Raw genomic sequence first — 19,544 nt, forward strand, 5'->3', positions numbered from 1 at the left:
TAGTCTGTATGTATTCCCTGTCTGCTGAGCTGACAGGGGTCATGAGTAATGCCAGTTTCAGTTGGCAGAGAATGTGTACATAACTATAGAGCTTTTGAACGTAAAAGAAGAATGGCTTCACCTAGATTGCTGCCTGGTCCTTTCTCCTCCCCTCATTCCTGAGGGACCCTTGGGTCAACCTCTCGGCATTATATGAAGATTTATAAGCAGTACGCTGTAGCTGAGTGCTTTGGAGCCAAGGTGCTTGGGTTTGAATCTCAGCTACATGATTTGCTGGCTATGTAACCTTGGGCCAAGGTCTTATTCAGGCTGTACAGTTTACGCAGCTCTTAAAAATGATACAGAATAGGACCTACCGCATCTGGTTGGGGTGAAAACTAAGTAAGATGATGTGTGCAAAGTATTTAGAACAGTGTAATGGGTACTAAAAAAAAATGTTAGCTAAATTGTTGATTATTTTGTAGTCCCAAACACCAAAATAATATTTGGCTTAGTGGTTGAGCTTTTTCCCCAAGGAAACTCTGATTTCCATGCCTAACACTCTCCTGGGGTCTAGAGACTCTCAATATTTCTACCTGTCCCCAGACCTGAATATTGGATGTAGTCGTCCTTGTTCCATTTGACAAAGCGTGGCCATGTCGCTAGCTCCCAACTCCCCCCCAGTGCCTCTCTGTATGCTGCTAAGATGGGTTAGCTTACTGTTCAGAACTATCCCCTCACTGCCCTACCCACAATGGGAAAAGTATACTTCCCCCTCCTTCGCCATTGGGCTCAGTCGTGTTACTTGCTTTGACCAATAGGATGTTAGCAGCAGTGACGCAAGCAAGGGCTTGAGACATGCGTGCATAGTTGGGTGCGTCCTCTTGTACTCTGACGTCACCAGGAGAAGAACTTCCTCCAAGTAGCTGTTGCCCCTTCAGCCAGAATGGACCCAGAATGGACCTGTGAAGCAGAGACACCTCAGCCATCCTGCAGAGCTGAGAGAATACATAAATGATTTGTTTTAAGCCCCTGTGTTTGAGGGTAGTTTGTTATATAGCATTATGGTGGCGGCAGCTAACTGATACATTTGTTCATCCTCTTAAGAGTTTTCACAATACAGCCCTGATTAAAAACTAATCATTGGGGCTTCCCTGGTGGTGCAGTGGTTAAGAATCTGCCTGCCAGTGCAGGAGACACGGGTTCGAGCCCTGGTCCGGGAAGATCCCACATGCCACGGAGCAACTAAGCCCGTGCGCCACACTACTGAGCCTGCGCTCTAGAGCCCACGAGCCACAACTACTGAGCCTGCATGCTGCAACTACTGTAGTCCACGTTCCTAGAGCCCGTGCTCGGCAAAAGAGAAGCCACCCCTATGAGAAGCCCGCGCACCGCAAGGAAGAGTACCTCCCACTTGCCTCAACTAGAGAAAGCCCGTGCAGCAACGAAGACCCAACAGATCCAAAAATAAATAAATTAATTAAAAAACAAAAAACTAATCATTGAACTAAACTAATCTGTATGCCTGTTCACATCTTCTCCTAGTAACCAATCACTCCCTATGCCATACAGTCAAAACTTTCTCCCTTTCTATCCTTATTTTATTTTCAAATGGTAATGTCATCAATTCACACACCTGTGAACAAGAAGCTGTATAAAATAATGTTCATTGCAGCATTATTCAAAGTAGCAAAATATTGAAACGATGTAATACCCATGATCAGGAGAATGAGGAACAAACCATGATATAGCCATAAAATGGAATACTATACAGCACTTAAAATAAATGATGAACAATTGCTACTAGAATAGCTAGCATTGAACAGAAAGAGCCAGTGGCAGAATATACCTCATGATACCATATATTTAAAGTTTAAAAATCTGCTAAAGAGTATCATATGTTTATGGCTATATCAATATTTTGAAACAAGTATAACAACATGCATGAGAATAATAACACTGTGATTACTACTGGGTTATCTTTGGAGAAAGAGTGAGGGAAATGGGTCAGGAAAAGCACAAAAGGAACATCAATTGTATCAACATACCTTTTAAACTGTCTTGAAAACATTCTAAAAAAATACAGCATAATGTTTAAGATTTGATAAAACTGGGTGGTGAGTACACAGGTATCAATATTATTATAATATCATTTATTCTTGGTATCTTTCAAAGATTTACAATTAACATTTTTAATAGCAGTGTTTTTAAGGAGAGGCTGTGGGAGTTATTATAAACTGCTTGCTATGATCTGAATGTTTGTGTCCCCCCAAAATTAATATGTTGATATCCTAATCCCCAGAGCAATGGTCCTTGGAGGTGGGGTCTTTGGGAGGTTGTTAGGCCCTGAGTGTGGAGCCTTCCTGAATGGGATTAGTGCCCTTGCAAAAGGGTCTCCAGAGAGCTCTCTTGTCCCTTCCACGGTGTGAGGATACAGTGATATACTTTTGTGTATTTTTCTCCGTTAATGTGTCTTATGTCATTTTAATTCTTAGAGCAGCCAGGAGAACCTAGAAGGGTAGAAGAAAATGTCTCCCTGCCTGGCAGGATAAAAAACCTGCCATTTACTCCCTCTGTGACTTTGCTCACTTTACCTAATCTCTCTGTCTCAGTTTTCTCATTTATAAAATGGGGCAAATAGTATCTACCTTATAGGTTTATGGTAAGATTTAAATTAGTGCATATCTGTGAAGAATTCAGAACAGTGCCCGGCACAAAGGAAATGCTAGATAAGTGTTACGGACTGTTATTAGTGTTTAGCTGTTCGTCATCCCGTACCAGGCCCTGAGCTTCTTGGGAGTGGGGACTGTCTGATCTCTGAATCCACAACGCCTAGAACAAAACAAGCTTGCACAAAATCTGAAGAAAAGCTTAATGTAAGTTAAGGAGAAGTGAAAATCGAGGACATGGGTTTCACTTTGAGGATGATGCGAGACTAGGGCGGTAGAGTTTTAAAGTCGCCGAGGGCGAAGGGCCGAAGGCGCGCCTGCGCGGAACTGGCGCCCGGACGGCCGCGGGGCGCGGCTTCCCTTTCCCAGCCTCCGGTGGCGATCAGGTGGACTCGGGAGGCGGTGGAGGGGCGGGAGGAAGGGGCGCGGTCCGGCCACGGGCGGGAGCGAGCGCGGAGCAGCGTTGTCCGGGGCGCACTCCCTCGCTGGCCGCTCTTCCGCACGCCCGTTCCTGGGGCCGCGCTCCAGGTAAGTTCAACCTCCCCCGCGTCGCCCGAGCCTCACCAGCCACCCCGGCTGCCCCGCAGCTTGGAGCAGGGTCGCGCCTCGGCCGCTTCCCCCGCGAGCGCAACGCGGCCACGGGTCAGCGCTGGGCTGGCACCCACGCCACGTACCGACCCGGCTGCGGAGTGCAGGGCCCAGGGGCCCCGGCGGGCGTGGAGGCCACCGCCCCCGTTTCAGAATCGAGGAAGCTGAGGCCCCGAGCAGCAGAACTGCCTGTCCTGGGAGGGTCACCCAGTTCTGCTTGGGGCGGGGCGCAAGCTGACCAGCTGTCCCGGCGCCCTCGACCCTTGGCTTTTCGTCACAGATAGCCGCGCAGGGATACAGTTGGCCATCTTGGCTCCCCCCACCCTCAGGTCTTGGGAACAGAAAAAGAGCGGGGAGTCGGAATGGTTCTCCCGGTCCCTGGCGTCGTAAGAGGGGCTGGCTCCAAGCTCTGTTCTGAGGACTTGAACCCCACCCATCCTTGTGAGCACGTCCCTCCTCTTCACTTAGGCAATTTACTTTATTTCACTTAATTTTTTTAGGAGGTAGGATAAAAGTGTATTTACATATTGGGCTTTGGGAGTCCGAGAAGTTTGCTTTTCCATGAAAAGACTCACCTTTTTCTTTGATTCCAAGAGTCTGATTCACTGCACCTGAATCATTCCCCTGGCATTTGAGTCAGCAGGTAGAGCATCTGAGTGCTTGTTTGCAAGTGACCATATATAGGAATTGTGGTTTCTGACGGGTCAAGGAGGTTCTGGGTCTCTGGAGGCCCCTCGGGCTGCTAATAAGAAGGTTGTAACACTGCCCGGCTAAATTATTTCCAAGGATTTGTGTTCTACACAGTCAGACTCTGTCCTCTGCCAGAGCTACATTTACAACTTTCTAAAAATCAACTTCATGAAAATTGTAACTCATAAGAACATTATTCTGCAAAGATATCGCCATTGGCTTTCATGAAGGCAGAAAACTTCAAACTGACGAGAAAGGAAATTCAAAGATGTAAAGAAAACCAGAAGCTTGTTCCCAGAGCCGCGTGGTTCTGTAGAGACATCGGCGTAAATATAGGGACCGAGGAGGAAGTAAAGGAAATGATGTAAACGCTCTAATCTCTTTCAGGAAAGGATGTTTAAAGTTCTATTGTTAGGTCATTTAGCCTCCACTGTGGAGTAATTTTTCACTTCTTAAAACTGAAATCAGTAGTAAATGTTTGTAATTTACAAATTATACTGAATCAACACATATTGAGCATTAGCTTTGACAGTGTATGGGCGGGGCACTTGGGTAAGGCAGAAGCTTGGGGGTTAAATGTATACCCTTGGACTGTGACTGCCTAGGTTCCGTAGAGGGACACTTACTCGCTGTGAGACTGGAACGTTACAGTACAGTCGGCCCTCCGTAGCCGCGGGTTTCAAAGTCGAACCGCAGTTGGTGAAATCAGCGGATGCAGAACCCGCGGGTAAGGAGACTGTACTGTGCCTTTGAATATAGGGACCTTGAGCATCTGAGGATCTGGGTAAACGCGGGGCAAGGTGGGGGAGGGGGCCTGGAACCGCGGATGCTGAGAGATCGACTGTACCTCTCTGCGCCCCAACTTCTTCATTTGCAAAGTGGAGATGTTCTTAATGATACCCAGCTCCCCTGGATTATTGTGAGGCTGATATCATTCATTCATTCATTCAATAAGCATTTTTATTTAGTACTTTTGTGCCTCAGTGAAAAAACTTGACAAAAATCTCCAGCCTTTTGGAATTGACCTTACAATGTTTCTTAATTTTTTTAAATTTTAATTTATTTATTGGCCAAGCCGCGCAGCTTGTGGGATCTTAGTTCCCCAGCCAGGGATTGAACCTGCCGGGCAGTGAAAGTGCAGAGTCCTAGCCACTGGACCGACAGGGAATTTCCTGTTGTGTTTTTTTATATTACCTGCAACATAGTAAGAACTCAAAACATTAGCTGATGTGATTACACATATTATTTCATTTAGTGCCAGCAACAGCCATCCTCTCCCCTTTTTACAGATGAGGAAACTGAGGCTCAAAGAAATTGTGTCTAGCTTTAAGAGGCAAAACCAGAACTAATGATATTTTGTATCTGCTGTATATTTAGAGGGATGTAGCCCTTAGCCCTTGTAACTAGAAAGCTGACTGCCCTCCCCTACAGAAAGCCTGAGAAAATCAAGTCCCTAGAAATATTTAAATTCCAGAGACTAATAGTGTCATTTCCTATTGCGCATTGCTCTGGGGCTATCACTGAATTTTTAGAATATTTTGTTCCCGGTAAGGGTGGGAGCAACTTTATTTCTAAGCCAATCCTGGAGATTTGCCAGCATGTTTGAATAATGTCTACATATGAAAGTGTGTCTGGGTTCCCAACCAGGCATCCATCAAAGAATTGCCCTTTTTCACCTATGGGCCCTACCAAGGCCTGGACCTTCCTCAAAGAGCAGGCATGTCTGTTTATAACAGGCTGTAGATTTGAAGCCTTGTAAAATGTAAAAGAAGATTCACAAACACAAGGGATCAAACAAGCCAGCTGAAAACTGCGGGAGGGGGACAAGTTTATGTTGTTCCCTATGATGGTAGTTAAAAGAAGTCAACAATCATTGTAGTTCTCCTGGATGTTAAATGAGTCAAAAATTGGCTCCCAGGAAACATATTTGCAAACCTCTTAGGTGCAGAGATTTTTCTTCTCTCTTGTTTTGAGCCCTTCCCAGGTCTAGCACAGTCTCTTGTAGATAGATAGTTGGTGTTCGGTGATGTTTATTTAGCAAATGCAGTACTTGATGTTAGAGAAACATCCTCTTCCAGAGGTGGTTTCTCTTTGAATGTTGACTTCTGTTTTCTGGATTAGAGATTAAGGGTTAGGCTGAGATTATTGTGTTCTGAATCCCAGATTTATACTGTTCGTACTTTTTTTTTTTTCCTTTTAATAGGTTAGTGTGATCTCAACTCAAGAGAAAGGTGGGATATCATGGCATCTATCTGGGTAAGTAAAAATCAAGCCTTCATAGCACAGTAACTTATCTGAGTCAAATCAAAATACAGAAAATCAAAATATTAAAAAATTTTATAAGTTGATAAAAGGTTTATGTGAAAAAATTAACATGCCCCAAAAGCTAGAGGATGTCTAAAAATAAGAAAATATTAAAATGTATTGTAAAGGTACATAGTTAAAATAATTTGTACTGACACCAAAGCAGGGAGGTCAATAATAGAGAATAAATTATGTGATTTGGGAATTTATTATAAGAAAAAGACATTTCATATCAGAGAGAAGAAGATGGCTTATTCAATAAATGATGTTAGGAAAACTTCTCACTGTTTCAGGGAAAAAGTAAATCTGTATTCCTTCTCCCTTCTTACATGAAACTAAATTTCAGATGGATAAAATACCAAAATGAAAAAGACAAAATATGGGTGAATTTTAAAAATAATCTTGGAGTGGGGAAGGCAGTTACAACCAAGATACAAACCGAAAGCCTAAAAGAAAAATATTGATCTATTGAACTAAATACAAATTTATAATTTATGATGGCAAACAATATATTAGTGGAGTCAGAAGACAACCCACAGGAAATAGTATTTGCAGCACATTTGACAAGAGACTCATTTCATTAACATAAAAATAACTTCACTACGTCAATAAGAAAAATGAACTCGATGGAAAAATTTGTGAGGGACGTGAATAGGATACAAAAAGAATTATAAATGTCCAACAAACATATGAAAAGGTGCTATACCTTACTGAGAAATAAAGAAATGTAAATAACACAATGAGAAATCATTTCTATCTAAGTATTGGTAAAGGTGAAAAAAAATGTAAGAAGACCAGTGTTGCAGAGGATGTGGGCAAGACGGGCACTCTCATACTCTGTTCATAGGAGAGTAAAGTTGGCACTCTTTGGGGATGGTATTTTGGCCGTATCTGTCAGTGTTTAAATGCTCACCCTGTGTAACCCAGTACTTCCACTTCTGGGTATTTATCATATAGATACACTTGCATAAGGTTGAAGAAATAAAGACTGATGGGTGTTCATTTGTACTAATGAAAATACACAGAATAAATGGCCATCCATGGGTTATGATATTTCTCAATTGTAACTTATAGCCATTTTTATGTAATCATTTAAAAAATGAGGAGTCCGCTGTCTATGTATTGACAAAAAAAATTCCAGAGATATATTAATCAAAAAAAAAATCCAGTTACAGAATAGTACATACAGAGTGATTCTGTTTTAGAGAAAGAAAAAAGAAAAGAAGAAAATAGACACATAAGGACTGTATTACATGAAAACTTTCTGGAAAGGTGGAACTATGAGCAGGGGCACCTTCACTTTCAGTGCATGCATCACCTTCTGTGCTCTGATTCTTTTTTTTAAATTTTTTTTCTTTTTTTTTTTTGGGCCGTTCACACAGCATGTGGGATCTTAGTTCCCCAACCAGGGATCGAACCCGAGTCCCCTGCATTGGAAGCACAGATTCTTAACCACTGGACCACCAGGGAAGTCCCTCTGATTTTTTTTAATGATGAAAATACATTGTATTTTATAAGCGAGGGGCAGAGAGGCTTCGAGAATAACCCATATGGAGGCATGAGCAGGCCTTGTTATGCGTGGTGTCGGTGTCGGTAGATGTGCTATTGTGAGGCTTTTCTTGGTCCCAGATTATTTTCTGTCACTGGCCAGTAGGCTGATCTCCCCCTTTCCAGGTCTGAAATTCCTGCTGCTATTATGGATATCTAGTAGAGTCAGATGAAAAAAAATTTCATCTCTCCAAAAAATTAGTCTCCCTCTAGCCCTTGTCCATTAGTGAATCGACATGGAATTAGTTGTTCAGGCTCTACAGCTGACACCTTCCAAATGGCACATTTCTGAAGGGCTGGGAGAGACCCAGGTGAGTGTGAGAGAGGGTGTATTTGTTTCCTACTGCTTCCATAAGCAATCACCACACATTTAGCAACTTAAAACAATACCCCTTTATTATCTCCACACAGTTCAATATGTTAGAGCCCAAAATGGGTCTCATAGCGCAAAGATCAAGGAGTTGGCAGGGCTGCATTCCTTTCTGAGACTTTGGGAAGAATCCACCTCTGAGCTTATTTAGGTTGTCGGCAAAATTTAGTTCCTTGCAGTTGTGAGACTGAGTGCCTTGCTGGCTGTCAGTGGGCGCTGTCCTTATCTCCTGGAGGCCATTGCCAGTCCTTGTGTGTGGCCCCCTACATCTCAGAACAGCAGCGGTGCATGGAGTCCTTCTCACGCTTGCAGTCTCTCTAGCTTGCCCTTCTGGGACATCTCTCTTCTGCCGTCCTCTACTTCCTCCAGCTGGAGACAGTTCTCTGCTGTTAAGTGCGCACATTATTAGATTGGGCCCACCTGGGTAATGCAGGCTAATTTCCCTATTTTAAGGTTTGGAACCATAATTGCATCCTCAAAGTCCCTTTAGTCATGTAACATATCACATTCACAGGGTCCAAGGATTACCGTGTGGATATTTTATTGGGGAGCCATTATTCTGCCCACCACAAGGGGACGGTAGCATTGGGCATCAGGCAGCAGGAAAGAAGGGACGGGAATAGACTAGAAAAGGGAAGCTGTGCTGTGGGCAGGAGAGGAGATTGGGGAGCTCGAGTGAAGAAAGAGGCCCTAGTCAGAGAGGGGCTCCTACTGCCTCGCTTTTTCTTTCCTATTTCCCTCCTGTCTCAAATTAAAGAACTAACATTTATGAGTGAGATATCTGAGAGCAAATATTAAAAACAACTCAGAGCTACTATGGAAAACAGTATGGTGATTCCTCAACAAATTAAAAATAGAATTACCATATGATCCAGCAATCCCGTTTCTGGATAAATATCCTAAGAATTGAAAGCAGGATCTTGAAGAGATATTTGCACACTTGTGTTCATAGCAGCATTATTCACAATAGCTAAAAGCTGGAAGCAACCCAAGTGTCCGTTGATGGACGAATAGATAAACAAAACGTGGAGTATGCATATTGTGCAATATTTAGCCTTTAAAAGGAAGGAAATTCTGACATATGCTGCAAACATAGATGAACCCTGAGGACATTATGCTAAGAGAAATAAGCCAGTAATAAGAAGACAAAATACTGTATGATTCCATTTATATGAGGTATCTGAAGTAGTCAAATTCATAGAAACAGAAAACAGAATTGTAGTTGCCAGGGTCTGTGGGGAGGGGGAAAGGGGAATTTGTTGCTTAATGGATATAGAGTTCTAGTTCCATACAATGAAAAAGTCAAGTTCCGGAGATCTGTTTTACAACAATGTGAATATTCTCGCCGCTACTGAACTGTACACTTAAAAATGTTTAAAGTGGTATATTTTATGTTACACTTTTTTTTAACCACAATTTAGAAAACTCTCAGATTTCTGTAAATACTCTTATCACTGTTTTATCTGTTCTCTTTTTCCCTCTTAACACAAAAGCACATACACACCCAAACACAAATGAGCAATCAGTCCATGCTTTTCTACAACATGGTTGATCATTTGTGTTTACCAGTGTATGGTGAGTTTATTAGAGTGCTATGATCAAGAGGGAAGATTTCGGTTGCAATTTCAGTACATTACTGTTGGAGATGAAAGATTAGCTGGTTTCCTGAGTCTGTATATTCTATCTAGGAGTGTTGGAACCCTTTCATTGTTTCAGACGTTGCATTACTATTTCCTTTGTTAAAATTTTTGAATATGGTAGCCACACTTTTCGAAAGTTTGCATTACATAACTTTGCTTTTATGAAAGATCTGTGTTAGTACAGACACACATTGGAGACATTGCAGTTTGGTTCCAGGCCACTGCAATAAAACAAGTATCGCAATAAAGCAAGTCGCAAGAATTTTTTGGTTTCCCAGTGCATATAAAAGTTATGTTTTGGAAACCATGAAACTCCTAGAAGAAAACATTGGCAGAACACTCTTTGACATGAATTGTAGCAATATTTTTTGGATCTGTCTCCTAAAGCAAAGGAAGTAAAAACAAAAATAAATAAATGGGATCTAATTAGGCTTAAAGTTTTTGCATAGCAAAGGAAACCATTGACAAACTGAAAAGGCGACCTACTGAATGTGAGGAAATATTTGCTAATGATATGACCGATAAGGAGTTAATATCCAAAATATAACAACTCAACATCAAAAAAGCAAACAACCCAATTAAAATGTGGGCAGAAGACCTGAATAGACATTTTCCCAAAGAAGACATGCAGATGGCCACCAGACACGTGAAAAGATGCTCAACATCGTTAGTCATCAGAGAAATGCAAATTAAAACCACAATGAGATATCATCTCACACCTGTCAGAATGACTGTCATAAAAAAATCTACAAACAATAAATGCTGGAGAGGGTGTGGAGAAAAGGGAACCCTCCTACACTGTTGGTGGGAATGTAAATTGGTGCAGCCTCTATGGAGAACAGTATGGAGGTTTCTCAAAAAACTAAAAGTAGTTTAGTTTTGACCATATGACCCAGCAATTCCACTCCTGGATATATATCCAAAAAAAACCCAAAACACTAATTTGAAAAGATACATGCAGCCCAATGTTCATAGAAGCATTATTTACAATTGCCAAGATATGGAAACAACCTAAGCCATCAACAGAACAGATGAATGGATAAAGATGTGGGGTGTGTGTGTGTGTGTGTGTGTGTGTATATATATATATATATATATACACACACACACATACATACAATGGAATACTACTCAGCCATAAAAAGAATGAAATTGTGCTATTTGCAGCAACATGGATGGACTTGGAGGGCATTATACTGTGTGAAATGTCAGACAGAGACAAATAATATATGATATCACATATGTGGAATCCAAAAATTCAACAAACTAGTAAATATAACAAAAGAGAAGGAGAGTCATAAGTATAGAGAACAAACTAGTGATTACCAGTAGTGGGGTACAATATAAGGGTAGGGCAGTAAAGAGGTACAAATTGTTAAGTATAAAATAAACTATAAGGATATATTGTACAACATGGGGAATATAGCCGATAAAAAAGTTATGTTAACACTATACTGTAGTCTGTTGCGTAGAATAGCATTGTCTAAAGGAACAATGTACATACTCTAATTTAAAAATGTTTTATTGATAAAAAATGCTAACCAGCATCTGAGCCTTCAGGGAGTCATAATCTTTTTTTGCAGTAGTAACATCAAAGATCACTGCACACAGATCACCGTAACAAATATAGTAATAATGAAAAAGTTTGAAATATTGCTGGAATTACCAAAATCCGACACAGAGACACGAAATAGGCAAATGCTGTTGGAAGAATGGCGCTGATATACTTGCTTGATGTAGGGTTGTCACAAACCTTCAGTTTGTAAAGACACAATATCTGCAAAGCAAAATGAAGTGCAGTAAAGACATGATATGCCTGTACCTGTTTTTGGTAACTGAAAGAAATTCAAAGAGGATTTTTGCTTTTATGCCATCAATGTATTAAAATAGGTCTTTCTTAAAACTGAAGTGGCATAAAATGAACTTTTGAAAATCTGGGGTATTACCCTTGGCTTTACACCATTTCAGCTTATGGAAAGTTTCATAGAGATGCTCTGCATTAAGATAACGGGGGAAACCTGTGTATCTCTGTTCAGGCTTGGCTTCTACTACTTCACCCCTGATGAGAGGGCCTGGTATCTTATCAGTTTGTACTCTTTGAACTCAAGGTCTTTGTCAAATGTTGCCTTTACATCTATAGCAAGCACTCAGGCAACACACAAATGAGAATGTCTTGGAACATTTTTATTAAGATACCATAGCAGTATTTTTCCTATGTGTGCCTTCTACAAGGCTGGCTTTCTCATAGGAATACTCTGAGCTCTTTGCTCCTTGGTTAATTCCTAACTTACTTTTACACAATAATAATGAATGCAATAACTATTTGAACCCTCAAATTAATATTTTTATTATGCTACTAAAATTTTTCAACATTAGCTCATAATCACTATAATCATCATGAACTGTTGTAACATCCGAACTAACTATATACTCTTCCTTCCCCATTCCAAATGCTAATTTGCAAAATGAGGAAGGGGAACATAACAAGACTCTGGAACCAAGGGATAAAAGAAACTTTATCAAAATAGAACTTCCTGTTAACATGAAGGAGTTCATCCAAAGGGTAGCTAAACAATGAAAGCAGTGTGTACCTAGTGCAGTGGGCTCTACCGGAGCAGAAAGAAGACCATCCAGCCACAACCCCAGTTCTACTTTTCATGACTCTCTAATTGATTAAAAGGCAAACTCCTGAATATGACCTTGAGCAAATTACTTAGTCTCTTGCTATGTCTGTTTCCTCATCTGTAAAATAAGTGTAATAACAGTACCTACATCATCTAGGCTTTGAAGGCATTCAATCAGTTCATGTGAAATGCATGAACAGTACCTGGCATGTAGTGAGCACTCAGTAGATGTTGTAATCATTATCATTTCGGTATATTAACTTTTTTCTAAAAACATATTCCTTGATACTTAATATCCCTGCAAATGTTTTAGTGAGGAAGCTTCTGCCTGTTTCCTGGGCCTGGTTTTAGTACACATCAACAGCATCCTCCTCCCCACTGGAATGATTCTCTCAGAGCCATCTGAAACCAATGGATTTTCCCCTAATAGATGTTTTCTGACCACACCTATTTTTAGTATTTTCTTGCATTTATGTATATATATATATATATATATACTATGACTATTTTTTAGAGGAGTTTTAGGTGCACAGCAAAATTAAGAGGAGGGTACAGAGGTTCCCCACGTGCCCTCTGTCTCCCACACATGCATGGCCTCCCCCATTGTCAACATCCCCCACCAGAGGGGTTCATTTGTTGCAATTGATGAACCTACACTGGCACATCTTTATCACCCAAAGTCCATAGTTTACTTTACAGTTCACTCTTGGTGTTGTACATTCTATGGGTTTGGATGTTTATATGCATTTAAAGGCATTCTGTGGGTTTGGAGGCTTATATATATTTAAAGATAATGCTCTGTTCTCACTCCCAGTGGGTGGACCGCAGTACAATTCTGACACTACCTAGGACTAGCATCAGACTCCACAGGTTTAAGGGCTCCAGCCTCACTTCAGACACCAGCGGCAAGTCTCAGAGTCACCTGCTGTTCTGACCCAGGGGCTATAAATTAGGAGGTTTCCATGACCCTGATCAGTAAGTCTCTAGAACACCTCATAGAATTCACTGAAAGTGCTATACTTACCATTACAGTTTTTATTATAAAACCTACACATAGAGCAAACTCTGGAAAGGCCCTGGATGCAGAGCTTCCAAGCCCTCTCCCCGTGGAGTCAGGGCACCTCACCTTTCCTGCACATCAGTGTGTTCACCAGCCAGGGAGCTTCTCTGAGCCTCGGCATCCAGGGCTTTTTCTGGAGTTTCATTGCATAGCCGTGACTGATTAAGTCACTGGCCACGATTGAATTCGGTCTCCAGTCCCCTTGCGTTCCCAAAGTGCCAACCCTCTAATCACATGGCTGGGTCTTTTTAGTAACTAGCCTGATGCTACAGCTATCTCATGGCCCACCATGACTCACCTCATTAGCACAGTAAAGACAATCCCATTGCTCAGTAAATTCCAGTGGTTTTTGAAGCTCTGTGGCTGGAACCCTGGACAAAGATCAGATACATCTTTATTATCCCATAAACATATACCTTACATCAAGGCTGCAGAGAGTTTTCAAAACATCATATTCCTGTATTTTTTACTAAAATGCTGTCAGCACTAAGGTACTGGTTATCTTAGGCTGATCGGAGGAAGCTCTGAATGGAAGTTACATCTTTAATCACAAGTAAGACTGGGGGAAGTGAGTTAATGTTTTGTAATAGGTACAGATTGGCAGGCAGGGTCACTCAAAACATGGGGTCCATGAAGAAATACAAAAAGGGATGCTTGATGGTGGAAAGGTTGGGGAAGGTTTATCTAAGGTGGAAACTTGCTAATAGGAGAAGCTACCCCATCATAAGAAGTCCTTGGTGAGAATTAGAGAGCACAGCTTCCCTTCCCCACCCCATCCTTCCTCTTTTTCCTGGGAACAAGGTTGGTGTAGTTTGACACATGAGGATACAATGTTCGCATTTCTGCAGAGGAAGGACACCAGTGGTAGGGCTCCCAGGAAAGGTGCAGTGTGCTAACGTGCAGGGAATTCTGGGAAAGCAGTGCCTTTCAAATTCTGCCCCATGGATGACATCAGCCCCGGGCATTTGGATGTTTTTGGTACTGGGTACAAAGGATTCGTAAGAGCCCCATCCACCTTCATATTTCTTGCTTTTGTGGGACATACAGCTAGACCTTTCTTTCCTAGTGTGTTTGCTCTTCCCGACCATGCAAATTTTTAAAAAAAATTTTTTTAACATCTTTATTGGGGTATAATTGCTTTACAATGGTGTGTTAGTTTCTGCTTTATAACAAAGTGAATCAGTTATACATATACATATGTTCCCATATCTCTTCCCTCTTGCGCCTCCCTCCCTCCCACCCTCCCTATCCCACCCCTCCAGGCAGTCACAAAGCACCGAGCCAATATCCCTGTGCCATGCGGCTGCTTCCCACTAGCTATCTACCTTACTACGTTTGTTAGTGTGTATATGTCCATGACTCTCTCTCGCCCTGTCACAACTCACCTTTCCCCCTCCGCATATCCTCAAGTCTGTTCTCCAGTAGGTCTGCGTCTTTATTCCTGTCTTACCCCTAGGTTCTTCATGACATTTTTTTCCTTAAATTCCATATATATGTGTTAGCATACGGTATTTGTCTCTCTCTTTCTGACTTACTTCACTCTGTATGACAGACTCTAGGTCTATCCACCTCATTACAAATAGCTCAATTTCGTTTCTTTTTATGGCTGAGTAATATTCCATTGTATATATGTGCCACATCTTCTTTATCCATTCATCCGATGATGGGCACTTAGGTTGTTTCCATCTCTGGGCTATTGTAAATAGAGCTGCAATGAACATTTTGGTACATGACTCTTTTTGAATTTTGGTTTTCTCAGGGTATATGCCCAGTAGTGGGATTGCTGGGTCATATGGTAGTTCTATTTGTAGTTGTTTTTTTTTTTTTTTTTTTAACATCTTTATTGGGGTATAATTGCTTTACAATGGTGTGTTAGTTTCTGCTTTATAACAAAGTGAATCAGTCACACATAAACATATGTTCCCATATGTCTTCCCTCTTGCGTCTCCCTCCCTCCCACCCTCCCTATCCCACGCCTCCAGGCTGTCACAAAGCACCGAGCCAATATCCCTGTGCCATGCGGCTGCTTCCCGCTAGCTATCTACCTTACGTTTGTTAGTGTGTATATGTCCATGACTCTCTCTCGCCCTGTCACAGCTCACCCTTCCCCCTCCCCATATCCTCAAGTCCGTTCTCCAGTAGGTCTGCGTCTTTATTCCTGTCTTACCCCTAGGTTCTTCATGACATTTTTTTTCTTAAATTCCATATATATGTGTTAGCATACGGTATTTGTCTCTCTCTTTCTGACTTACTTCACTCTGTATGACAGACTCTAGGTCTATCCACCTCATTACAGATAGCTCAACTTCGTTTCTTTTTATGGCTGACTAATATTCCATTGTATACATGTGCCACATCTTCTTTTTTTTTTTTTTTTAACATCTTTATTGGGGTATAATTGCTTTACATTGGTGCGTTAGTTTCTGCTTTACAACAAAGTGAATCAGTTATACATATACATATGTTCCCATATCTCTTCCCTCTTGCGTCTCCCTCCCTCCCACCCTCCCTATCCCACCCCTCCAGGCGGTCACAAAGCACCGAGCCAATATCCCTGTGCCATGCGGCTGCCTCCCACCAGCCATCTACCTTACTACGTTTGTCAGTGTGTATATGTCCATGACTCTCTCTCGCCCCGTCACAGCTCACCCCTCCCCCTCCCCATAACCTCAAGTCCGTTCTCTAGGAGGTCTGCGTCTTTATTCCTGCCTTACCCCTAGGTTCTTCATGACATTTTTCTTTTCCTAAATTCCATATATATGTGTCAGCATACGGTATTTGTCCCTCTCTTTCTGACTTACTTCACTGTGTATGACAGACTCCAGGTCTATCCACCTCATTACAAATAGCTCAACTTCGTTTCTTTTTATGGCTGAGTAATATTCCATTGTATATATGTGCCACATCTTCTTTATCCATTCATCCGATGATGGGCACTTAGGTTGTTTCCATCTCCAGGCTATTGTAAATAGAGCTGCAATGAACATTTTGGTACATGACTCTTTTTGAATTTCGGTTTTCTCAGGGTATATGCCCAGTAGTGGGATTGCTGGGTCATATGGTAGTTCTATTTGTAGTTTTTTAAGGAACCTCCATACTGTTCTCCATAGTGGCTGAACCAATTCACATTCCCACCAGCAGTGCAAGAGTGTTCCCTTTTCTCCACACCCTCTCCAGCATTTATTGTTTCTAGATTTTTTGATGATGGCCATTCTGACTGGTGTGAGATGATATCTCATTGTAGTTTTGACTTGCATTTCTCTAATGATTAGTGATGTTGAGCATTCTTTCATGTGTTTGTTGGCAGTCTGTATATCTTCTTTGGAGAAATGTCTGTTTAGGTTTTCTGCCCATTTTTGGATTGGGTTGTTTGTTGTTTTGTTATTGAGCTGCATGAGCTGCTTGTAAATTTTGGAGATTAATCCTTTGTCAGTTGCTTCATTTGCAAATACTTTCTCCCGTTCTGAGGATTGTCTTTTGGTCTTGTTTATGGTTTCCTTTGCTGTGCAAAAGCTTTGAAGTTTCATTAGGTCCCATTTGTTTATTTTTGTTTTTATTTCCATTACTCTAGGAGGTGAGTCAGGAAGGATCTTGCTGTGATTTATGTCATAGAGTGTTCTGCCTATGTTTTCCTCTAAGAGTTTGATAGTTTCTGGCCTTACATTTAGGGCTTTAATCCATTTTGAGCTTATTTTTGTGTATGGTGTTAGGGAGTGATCTAATCTCATACTTTCACATGTAGCTGTCCAGTTTTCCCAGCACCACTTATTGAAGAGGCTGTCCTTTCTCCACTGTACATTCCTGCCACCTTTATCAAAGATAAGGTGTCCATATGTGTGTAGGTTTATCTCTGGGCTTTCTATCTTGTTCCATTGATCTATCTTTCTGTTTTTGTGCCAGTACCATACTGTCTTGATGACTGTAGCTTTGTAGTATAGTCTGAAGTCAGGGAGCCTGATTCCTCGAGCTCCTTTTTTCATTCTCAAGATTGCTTTGGCTATTCGAGGTCTTTTGTGTTTCCATACAAATTGCGAAATTTTTTTGTTCTAGTTCTGTGAAAAATGCCAGTGGTAGTTTGATAGGGATTGCATTGAATCTATAGATTGCTTTGGGTAGTAGAGTCATTTTCACAATGTTGATTCTTCCAATCCAAGAACATGGTATATCTCTCCATCTATTTGTATCATCTTTAATTTCTTTCATCAGTGTCCTATAGTTTTCTGCATACAGGTCTTTTGTCTCCTTAGGTAGGTTTATTCCTAGATATTTTATTCTTTTTGTTGCAATGGTAAATGGGAGTGTTTTCTTGATTCCACTTTCAGATTTTTCATCATTAGTATATAGGAATGCCAGAGATTTCTGTGCATTAATTTTGTATCCTGCTACTTTACCAAATTCATTGATTAGCTCTAGTAGTTTTCTTGGTAGCATCTTTAGGATTCTGTATGTATAGTATCATGTCATCTGCAAACAGTGACAGCTTTACTTCTTCTTTTCTGATTTGGATTCCTTTTATTTCCTTTTCTTCTCTGATTGCTGTGGCTAAAACTTCCAAAACTATGTTGAATAAGAGTGGTGAGAGTGGGCAACCTTGTCTTGTTCCTGATCTTAGTGGAAATGCTTTCAGTTTTTCACCATTGAGGATGATGTTTGCTGTGGGCTTGTCATATATGACCTTTATTATGTTGAGGAAAGTTCCCTCTATGCCTACTTTCTGCAGGGTTTTTATCATAAATGGGTGTTGAATTTTGTCAAAAGCTTTCTCTGCACCTATTGAGATGATCATATGGTTTTTCTCCTTCAATTTGTTAATATGGTTTATCACATTGATAGATTTGCATATATTGAAGAATCCTTGCATTCCTGGAATAAACCCCACTTGATCATGGTGTATGATCCTTTTAATGTGCTGTTGGATTCTATTTGCTAGTATTTTGTTGAGGATTTTTGCATCTATGTTCATCAGTGATATTGGCCTGTAGTTTTCTTTCTTTGTGACATCCTTGTCTGGTTTTGGTATCAAGGTGATGGTGGCCTCGTAGAAGGACTTGGGAGTGTTCCTCCCTCTGCTATATTTTGGAAGAGTTTGAGAAGGATAGGTGTTCGCTCTTCTCTAAATGTTTGTTAGAATTCGCCTGTGAAGCCATCTGGTCCTGGGCTTTTGTTTGTTGGAAGATTTTTAGTCACAGTTTCAATTTCAGTGCTTGTGATTGGTCTGTTCATATTTTCTATTTCTTCCTGATTCAGTCTTGGCATGTTGTGCATTTCTCAGAATTTGTCCATTTCTTCCAGATTGTCCATTTTATTGGCATAGAGTTGCTTGTAGTAATCTCTCATGATCTTTTTTATTTCTGCAGTGACAGTTGTTACTTCTCCTTTTTCATTTCTAATTCTATTGATTTGAGTCTTCTCTCATTTTTTCTTGATGAGTCTGGCTAGTGGTTTATCTATTTTGTTTATCTTCTCAAAGAACCAGCTTTTAGTTTTATTGATCTTTGCTATTGTTTCCTTCATTTCTTTTTCATTTATTTCTGATCTGATTTTTATGATTTCTTTCCTTCTGCTAGCTTTGGGGTTTTTTTGTTCTTCTTTCTCTAATTGCTTGAGGTGCAAGGTTAGGTTGTTTATTCGAGATGTTTCCTGCTTCTTAAGGTGGGCTTGTATTGCTATAAACTTCCCCCTTAGAACTGCTTTTGCTGCATCCCATAGGTTTTGGGTCGTTGTGTCTCCATTGTCATTTGTTTCTAGGTATTTTTTTCTTTCCTCTTTGATTTCTTCAGTGATCACTTCATTATTAAGTAGTGTATTGTTTAGCCTCCATGTGTTTGTATTTTTTACAGATCTTTTCCTGTAATTGATATCTAGTCTCATGGCATTGTGGTCAGAAAAGATGCTTAATAAAATTTCAGTTTTCTTAAATTTACCAAGGCTTGATTTGTGACCCAAGATATGAGCTATCCTGGAGAATGTTCCATGAGCACTTGAGAGAAATGTGTATTCTGTTGTTTTTGGATGGAGTGTCCTATAAATATCAATTAAGTCCATCTTGTTTAATGTATCATTTAAAGCTTG

General features: G+C 40.8%; 1 protein-coding gene across 5 annotated transcripts in view; it reads left to right on the top strand.

The window, feature by feature from the left end:
* The first annotated feature begins 3,035 nt into the window (after positions 1–3,035).
* ANXA3 (annexin A3) overlaps positions 3,036–19,544 on the top strand; it is a 71,250-nt gene continuing 54,741 nt past the window's right edge. For 3 of the 5 annotated variants that reach the window (XR_012332081.1, XR_012332082.1, XM_073805378.1), the window contains exons 1-2: positions 3,041–3,176; positions 6,130–6,182. Coding sequence is in view for 3 of the 5 variants with exons in the window: in XM_073805378.1 (XP_073661479.1) it covers positions 6,168–6,182 (15 nt within the window). In the remaining 2 variants the exon portion in view is untranslated. Of the gene's footprint in view, positions 3,177–4,531; positions 4,654–6,129; positions 6,183–19,544 lie in introns of all 5 variants that reach the window. The other 2 variants (XM_073805377.1, XM_019932777.3) reach the window with 2 other exon arrangements.

This window comes from Tursiops truncatus, chromosome 5 (genome assembly GCF_011762595.2).
Source record: "Tursiops truncatus isolate mTurTru1 chromosome 5, mTurTru1.mat.Y, whole genome shotgun sequence".
NCBI lineage: Eukaryota > Metazoa > Chordata > Mammalia > Artiodactyla > Delphinidae > Tursiops > Tursiops truncatus.